The 8,730-nt window shown below is 49.9% G+C and overlaps 1 protein-coding gene across 1 annotated transcript; it reads right to left on the reverse strand.

Annotated features, from left to right (window-relative positions):
* Positions 1–4,067: 4,067 nt before the first annotated feature.
* LOC103782226 (cytoglobin-1-like) lies at positions 4,068–7,278 on the reverse strand. Its single transcript, XM_008949983.1, has 3 exons — positions 7,181–7,278; positions 5,287–5,518; positions 4,068–4,301 (listed from the first exon to the last, which is right to left on the reverse strand). The coding sequence occupies exons 1-3, from the start codon at positions 7,273–7,275 to the stop codon at positions 4,173–4,175; spliced, it is 456 nt and encodes a 151-aa protein (XP_008948231.1). The 5' UTR covers positions 7,276–7,278; the 3' UTR covers positions 4,068–4,172.
* Between the last annotated feature and the right edge of the window lie 1,452 nt (positions 7,279–8,730).

The following is an 8,730-nucleotide window of genomic DNA, read 5'->3' on the forward strand; positions in this document are numbered from 1 at the left end:
GGCCGCGCCGAGGGGCCGCGCAGCTCGGAGGAGCGCGAGGCGGGGGAGATCTGACCCCCACCCCTGCCTTGGGGGGCCCCGGCTCCTGGGCTGGGCTGCAGCTGTTCAGAGGGACACCGGGGGGCGGCTCCAGACACCCATCCGACTAGGGTAGCTGTACAGTGTGTCAGAGCGGGTCTAACCGAGTCAGAATTCAACCCCACCCGTTAACGATGCCTAAAGCTGGGTCCTGGACTTCCACCGAGTTGTAAAACTTTTCTGAAAGATTTCTCTCTATTCAGGACAACAGTTTTATGTACCAAGATGCAGATCTCAATGTTTTTAATCTCCTTTCCAATACAAGTTAGTGAACAAATGACATTGTACTACTCGCCTTGGGTGCTTTTGAACCTTTATAAATTCTCCAATTCTGCTCCAGTGAAAACAGCAGCGTTGAAAGGTTGTACTTGGGGGGAATGTTTTTTTTGTTTGCTTTTTTTGTAAGAGGGTGGGTGGATGGATATTAACTTTTACTCTGAGGTTACGTTCCCAGTGATCTGTTTTGTTTGGGAACCTAGGAGTTGATTACAGTGGGAGCATTTAGACAGGAATGTGTGCTGGAGAAAGAGGAAATGTCTTTTTACAGTGCCTATTTAGACTTGGAAATTGAACAGCTGTTGCATTACATCTTTTTTTATTTCTACTTAAATTTTGAAATCAAAGCCAGTCCCATATCTGTACCATTTGATTGGTATGTGTTCAATATATTTGTTTTTTTTCCATAAGGACTCTTTCTGCTTTTTCTTGTGGGGTACATCCTTAATTGTATTAAAAACAAACAACAAACCAGCAACAACAAAAATTAAGGAAAAAAAAAAAATAAAAAATAAAAGGAAACCACATTTCTTCAAGTTCCTTGCAAGGCTGTGCTGGTCTCTTCAGGTGCTTACTCGGCAGCTCAGTCACCTAACAGCTTAACTTTGTTGTGAGTTTTTAACACAGAGAGGTCCTCTAGGAGAAGCAGCTTTTCCAGTTCCAATACTGCCCATCCTGAGGCCGGAGCGTGGGCTGTGGTGGCCATGGCACAGCCACTGACTCCCCCGTGACTCCGTTTCTGAGGGCAGTATTTCCTCTGTGGCAGAGGAGCACACACAGCCCTTCACTTCAGCCACCAGCTACACAAATGGGCTGCCAGCAGGAACAGTGGGTGTGAGGGAGGCTTCTCTAGGCCCTGCCAGAATTTAGACTCCCCAGGTCCTCTGCAGGCTCTCTGATTCTCTCTGGGCATTCCCAGGATACCTGAGGTGACCTCCCTGCCTCACCGAGCCTCTCCACTGCCTGTGCTGCAGGCAGGGCCAGGAGAGCTGCTTGGCTTAGAAAGTCTAGCAAGAAAAATTATTAAAATTTTAATGCTTAAATGCCTCAACAGTTAGGTTAACAACTTCTGGAAAACACTCCTTGTCATTTCAGCTTGCCCTGGGGTGTTGGTAGCCCTTGCCTGGGAACGATTTGGTGCCACTCTCACACACCACTGGGCTCTGGGATTTTATCCCAGCATTGATTTGCGCTGGCAGAAGGACGCCTGCAAATCCACCTGCTTCCAGTGAAGTTTGTGCCTTGTCACCACAGGGACTGAAGTTTTCCAGGTTACATTTCTTTCATCTCCTCACCTGCGATCCTTCACTGAATGTCTACTCCTTGCTCTTTCCCAAAGCTGCTCCCATTGGAAGGTCTCAGTTCACCCCATGAAGACCATGAACTGCATTTGAGTACCTATGTGTTTTTACGGTGTTTAGGTAATATTTTGGGTCAGGAAAATGTTTGGTTATCTCTACAAGGTCAGGTTTTGCTTGTGGGAATGTTTTTTTCCTCCAGCAACGTGACTGGTGAAGCTCTTTGATTCTCCTAGCTGAGGGAACAAACTTTCTCCACGAGCTCCCTCTTACTGGGTGTTTTCCACGTGTTTGCACTGCTCTGGTTTAGGTCAGACAGGAAGATGACTCCACAGTGTTGAACTGATTCAGCCTGTCACAGGTACTTGTCACACTACCTGTGCTACACCACGGATTTGTTGTCCCCCCCAGGCCTCCCTGATGTGCCACAGGCTGTAAGTAAACCATGAGGCTTGGTGTGAGGGCCTCGGTGCCTCTCACTGCTGGTGCTCCGTGGGAAATGTTTCTGCTGCCTTTAGGAGTGATGTTTCCCTTCACAGGATCCCAGTTACCCCCAAGAACACTTACCACATGGAGAGCATCGGGTACTGACCAGTCCAGTGAGTGAAGAGTGTGTTTGGTTTGCTTCACAAGTGCATGGATGCTGCTGTTCTGCAGTGGCACAGTGAGGAACAAGGGGAGTCAGACAGGACTGTGGAGTGAGGCTACTGGAGAACTGGGAACCCAGCTCAGGTATTCTCAGTCTCCAAATGTCATCTGATCTGTGCTCTGTTGAGAGAGATTCCTGACGTCCTCTGAAGTCTCAGATAGACAAAAAAAGGGCCATGTACTCCTCAACCACTCACACCATGCAAACTTTTAACATTTCATGTGCCCCCCTCTTTGTAAAACAGATTTAAAAATTAACTCCCTCTTTACTTAAGCCTGAGTTTGCTTTGGTCCACAAGCTTTGCTTTTGCTGTGCCCCTCTCCATCCCAGGAACAGGGAACACCAGAGCCTTAAACCATCAGCCAGAGCTGTGGGTTCCCTGGCAGTGATGGCAATGGTGAGCACCACTGCAGCTGACCATCCTCGTGGCAAAGAGGGCTCTTAGCCTGCACTAAAGCAAGTAAATAAAAAGAGGAAATCATTTTAAGCTTTCAGAGCGTTAACTACTTGTACTCCCTCCAAGGGATTTGAGACTAAGTATTTTTTTACAGGTCTTGTTCTTCTCTTACACTACTTGACAATGCTGTGTGATATCCTTCCCCTTCTCCCTGAGCTGAGTGACAGCCCAGCTGAGGCAGCCTGCCCCATCCTCCCTCCCTGGCAAGGGCTCATCCTGTGCACTTGGGGATTGCAGCATCCTTTGCCAAACAAATGGGATGGGTGAGGAAAACTACACGTTGAATGAAGGAGAATCTGCATTTTCAGCTGTTTGCAAAGTTCTTGTTTCATGGTGAGGTGAAAAGCTTCCCTGCCCACCACCCAGGGAGCCTCATCTACTGCCAGTGTGACGAGTACCCCGGTGGGGGCTTGGGCTGGTTTGGGTAAGCCTCCCAGTAGCACCAATACCTGCACTGGAACCCGTGCATCCCAAGTGCCTTTTCCATGCCACAAAGGAGAGGAGGACACCTCTGCTGTCTCCGTGTTTATTGTGTTACACTGAAGCAAGATGGCACGTGGTTATTTGCAGTTATTAGCTGATTATTTCACCACGTTTGAGGGATACAAGGAAAAGCAATTAAGGAGTTAAAGAGGCAGCAACCTGCCTCAGCTGGATGGACTCTGAGTAGCACGGTGAGCTCAGTATTGTTGCCCTCTCCTGGGTATGTGGCCAGAGCAATTTGCTCTGGAGAACTGCTGCTGAAATCCATGCTCTGGAGATAGATGTTCATCCCTGCCCAGAGGGACCCAGCAATGACCACATTCAGTGCTGCCATCCCTTGTGCTGAAAACTGCTCCAAGAAACCTCTCCCAAGGCTGGAGAACTCCACTGGCTTGTGCAGGACCAGACTCCCCCAGGGTCTTTCCCACTCCCCCCATTGTCTCAGTTCAAACATGAAACAGCACCCGTGGCTCTTAAATAATGACCTCTACAAAGTCCCTGGAGATGCTTCAAAACAGCCTCCTGCTCATCACTCATGAGGGTGGAGAGGTGGCAGCTGAGGTGAGGAGCTGCTGGTGTCTCCCTGGGCTGCTGCTGCTGGAAGGAGTAAGTCTTCCTCTCAGGAACAGCAAGCTTAGAGTCAGTGTCTTAAAACAGAGTCTTCAGGGATGGTGGCCAGAGGAATCCACCTGAGCACCATAGCTGCAAAGAACAGCAGGATTTCTTGGCTTTGATGTATCTGCAGGGTTTATTTAGCTGTAGAAACTCAGTTTGCTAAGGAAATTACTGACATTGATATCTACATTATAGAAGCCTTTCTCTTGCCTTTTTTTTTTTTTTAATTTTTTCATTCTTCCAACTGTGGCTGGAGGCCCAAAAGCAGCAAATCAGTGGCAGTGAGACATCTGAAGAGCCTAGAGGCTGCTCACCCTCACCAACCCGCCTCCTTGTAGGTGTTGTTCAGGTGAGTGCAGATTTCATTGGTCACCTTCTCAAAGGAAGCTTTGCAGTCTCCACCAAATTTCTCCTCCATCAGTTGCAAGATGATGTCACAGATAATCTAAACAAGAAGGGAAGAAACAGCCAGTGTGAACTTTTCTCCACATCAGAGGCAGAAGAACAAAATACACATTTTAGTTGGAGGGCAGAAAGGGGCACAGGAACAATTCAGCAGCACAGAGTATGCAGAGCTCATCATAGGGCATGGAAAATCAGGTGTATTATAGAATTCACCAAAAAATGCAGTCACTGCTGCTCTTTTTGAACCATCTTTTATCTAGTGAATGTTGGCTGCACTCATCCCTTATAGACAGCTGGAGAGGAGTAGTTCACTGCAGTCCTGCTCCTGGCAGGGGACTGTCCCAAATGCCCAGAGGCCACGAGGAGCCCCACGCTGCACACTTATGGAAAGCACAGCTTGGGGGGTGGGTTCCTTCCCAGTCTGTCCTGCTCGTTAGCCCCCAGCAATGAGGGTTTGTCTTCACAGCCACTCGGTAGCTGGTATAGTTAAAAAGGTCAGTTCCTTTTCTGTGCAGCATCTATTATTTTGTGTGCATCTTTACCCTAAAAAAAGTCTTCTCAGGATCTCTCCAGGCAGAAATCTTCATCTATTCTCCCATTACTGAAAATTTGTCCTGCTTCTTTGGAAACCACCTTCCTAGTGCCCAAGTCACCTTTGCCAGGTGCCTCTCTTTGTATCTTGTGCTGTGTAAAGCAGACAAAATAATTCTAAATGCACTCTGCTAGTAACCTTAGGTGGGCTTGGGCAAGACATTTGATCCTGTATTTATTATCTGTATTTATTATCTGTTTCTTTCATGATGGCAATGCTGTTGCCATTGGTGCTCAACAACAGCTGGTTTAGTTGTCCTAGAAAAGTCCAGTTCCTGTTACCAGAGAAAAACAGACATCAGGGACTGAAGTCTAGTGTTAAGCTGCTTTTCTGTGTCTTGTTGTGAAATGACAAGCGTGGAAATCCTGTTGCACTAAGAAAACCCATCCTTCTATCCCAATGACACCCCCTGGGAAGAGGGCTGACGACTCACCCTGAAGTTTTTGGGATCCACCTTCAGCTGGGTGGCATGCTTCTTGCCAAGGGGGTTCACTATCCCAAGAAAAGCCTCAGAGTTGTCCAAGTGCTGCACCATGTCATTGATGGCAGTGAAAACCTTCTTGCCATGGCCCCTGACCTGGTCTGACTGTTTCATCTCCTCGGCAGAGTCCATGCCTTTGAAGTGTGTGAAGTAGGACTTGGTGTCGGGGTGCTCGGTGAACATCCTGTTGAGAAAGGAGACATGTCCCCAGCTGTGGGCCGAGGCACTGGCATGCTCTGGGCTTGGGCTTATGCATTTATTGCCCTTTTTCCTTCCCTTTATCAGAAGAGACACATCTTCCCCCTGCCTTTCTTGTTTTTCCTTTGCCCTTCCCATCTGCACAGAGCCCCTGTGCCCACAGCATCCTGTGCCCTCCTGAAGTGCTGGGGTTAAACCCCCAGCCCTGATTGAGGGTTGGCATAGAGATGATGTCCACAACCAGGCAAGAAAGCCCCTCCTGATTGATTTTCACCCCAGGTCTGGCCAGCCTTGGGTGGGAGCTGATGAGGAGATCACCCCCAGGTGCCCCCACCTTCCACAGTAACTTGGAGGTGGGGCAAGAAGCCACCTCTCTAAGAGCTGGCTCTGCTGGCAGTGGGGTGGGAGGTCTGTGTGCACAGTGTGTGAGCTGTGTGGTTGTTAAAGGGGCTCCCTGACTCCTCACAGCAACTGGAGCTCCCAGTAGTGGTGGGACAATATTGAGACAGGAAGGGAATTGTGGGGCTTTCTCCTGGCAGTCACTGTGTGGTTGGGGCTGGACTGGTTGCCTGGGTCCTTCCTCCCCTGTGGCCTGGGTGTGGAATTGACTCCCTCCCTTCTTCACTACGCTGTGAGTAAATGCACTGGTCTGTTCACTCCTCCAGTGGTGGCCACCTTGGACCTCTTGCATATGATCTAAGACCTGAGGGAGGGACCTGGCTCATGTGCTGCCCATTAATGAAAATCACCAAGTCCAACTTGTGCTGTACTCTTTCCTGTTTGTCTATGTCTGTTTTCTTCTGGGTTGCCTAGAACTTCTCTAAGGGCAGGGCTGGGGCTGTAGGACACGCAGGTAAAACCTTCTAGAGTAAATCCCCCTGGGAAGTTGAGGCACTGGATGCTACTAGCATTTTATGGCTGCATTTCTGTCCCTGACTCCTTGGGTTGTGTTGACTGCAGAAGAAAAGAGCAGTGCCTAACACTCTTTGAGACTGATCCAGGCACAAGATGTGACAGACAAGAAAGCCAGCGGGAGTGGTAAAGCTATGGTAGGTAACCAGGAATAGTATTTGGACTGATCAGTGCATGTGGAGGTGATGCAAGTTCCAGCTGAGAGAGGAGTGTGTGAAAGGTGAATAGAAGAAACTTCTGTCTTATGGAAGAAGAGAGAAAAAGAGAGTGAAAACTAAGAGAGGGAAGTGCCCAGGAAGGGTACAACACAATTAAATAGCTGTGCTCTGGACTGGAGAGGCTGAAGGAGAATCAAGAGAGAAATACTGAGGGCATGCAAGTTAAAAAAAAAAAATGCATTAAAGGAGTTTAGAGGCAAAGGGGAAGAGGGAATTAGGACACTTGTTTTGTTCCTGTTTTCTTTCATACCACACTTTCTTTTCTTTATCTGAAATAGGTGGAGCAAATAAATTGTTCTTGTCTCTTCTTCCTTTCCTCCCTTCCCTTTAACTCTTCTTTGTGTGCATCTCTTCTCTTCCCCATTTCCTCCCTGAGGTGGGATAAACCCCAGCAAGTCAAAGTGTTCCCAGCGAGGGCTGTGTGTAAAACATTAAGACATGCTCCTGGGTGGTGACTCCATCCTTCCTGCCACTCCTCCAGCCCTCTGGGGTGGCAGCAGCAGGGGCTGTCTCCTTACCTGACCAGCACGGCCGTCCCGTTGTCCTCGGCATCCACGTAGATCTTCTCCCAGGCACCACGGGCACTTTGCACCTCGGCTTCAGAGAAGGACATGGTGGAGGAGACCCTGGCAAGGAGCAGAGCAGGAGGGAGAAGACAGGGGGGTCCTGGCTGGGCAGTTCTGCTCCAGTTCTCTCCTTGGGGCTCTCTAAATACCGTCCCAGGGATTTAAGAGATCTTGAATGGACCCTTTGTCTCCCTTGCCCTCGGTCACATTTCTGCAGGCTTTAGGGCTGCCTAATCACCTTTAATCAGGAAAGAAAGCAACCACATGAGGAGGGAGGACTAGTGCTCTCACCACAGTGTCAGGTGCCAGAGCAAAGATCTCCCTGTCTGAGAAGGGGAAAAAAGGAATTTTTCAATGGGCAAGAGGAAGATCAGCTCTCCTTCCTCCCACCCCTGCCACGGCCAGTGCTCGGCTTCTCCTTCCTGAGTGTGATCCTTGCCCGGGCACTGATTTTCCCAGTGTGCTCCCAAAAGCACTGCTGGGCTGCACTCTGGTGCCCTGCCATCCTCTCTTCCCAGCATTTCTTGGTCCTTTAGAGCCCATTCCCAGCTCCAGCAGCTCTCCACTCCTGCTCCCATGCCACTGTCCCTGCTCTCCCCACGGCCTCTGGCTTAGCAGGGGCTCACCCTGTGGATGCAGGAGCTGTGGCCAGCCCAGAACAAGAGTGTTGTGGGGACAGTGATGGCAGCAGGGGCACAGCTGCCCTGAATGCCACCTCATTTTGACCCAGGAGAGGGTGCAGGGCAGCCAGGCTGGGGGTGCATGTGTTCTGCCCCCCCAGGATCTCTGTCCTGTCCCTGAGCCCTGTTTGCTTGGGAGGGAGAAGCAGGGCAGTGGCAGGAGGGCGGGTGTGGAGCTGCAGATGGTGCCCACAGGCCCGTTACCCTCACGGTCACTTGGAACCAGAGGCAAAAAAAAATCTTGGCTAATCCACAGGGCGCCTGGGCTTAACCTCTGGCAGGAATGTTCTGGTTAAGTCCAGGGCACATGCAAAATAGGGGATTAAGGGGCTTGAAGTGCCACTGCTGGGTGCCACAAAGCCTCGTATTGTTGGGGTGGTTTAGAGGAGGTGAGGAAGAGGCGTGAGGGCACATGGGTGGCACGGGAGCAAAACCAGCCCCATGCCCTGGGGCAGAAGGGAAACGGTGGTTACAGTCTCAGAGACCTGCAGGTGCTGGGGGGTTGTGCCCCAACCTTGCCAAGGGAGGCCTCAAATGACTTCAGCTGAACCCCTCCCCTCCCCTTCCCTCCTTCTTGCTCCCTTTTCACCACAGCAAACAAAGCATGGCCTGATTGATAGAAAGCTGCACAGCCTTCTGCTTTCTCTGCCCGAAATCCTCAGAAAAACATCCCAGCTTTCAGGAGAGCTGGGGGGCACGCTGCTGGTGAGCCCACTGCCCTTTGGAAGGCAAAGGCAAAGCAGGGGAGTGCTGCTTAGACTGACTTAACTTTAAGTCTGACTTAAAGGCAGATTTTATACTGAATTTTTTTTTTTTTTTTTT

The sequence above is a fragment of the Merops nubicus genome, unplaced genomic scaffold, assembly GCF_000691845.1.
Source record: "Merops nubicus isolate BGI_N331 unplaced genomic scaffold, ASM69184v1 scaffold34730, whole genome shotgun sequence".
In the NCBI taxonomy this organism is placed as follows: Eukaryota; Metazoa; Chordata; class Aves; order Coraciiformes; family Meropidae; genus Merops; species Merops nubicus.

Excerpts from the sequence above, each read along its gene's own strand:
- LOC103782226 (XM_008949983.1), bottom strand. The coding sequence starts at position 7,275 with ATGTCCTTCTCTGAAGCCGAGGTGCAAAGTGCCCGTGGTGCCTGGGAG. Across the intron at positions 5,519-7,180 it reads GGGACGGCCGTGCTGGTCAG|GATGTTCACCGAGCACCCCG; the intron begins GTAAGGAGACAG and ends CTTTCTCAACAG. Across the intron at positions 4,302-5,286 it reads TGGATCCCAAAAACTTCAGG|ATTATCTGTGACATCATCTT; the intron begins GTGAGTCGTCAG and ends CTTCTTGTTTAG.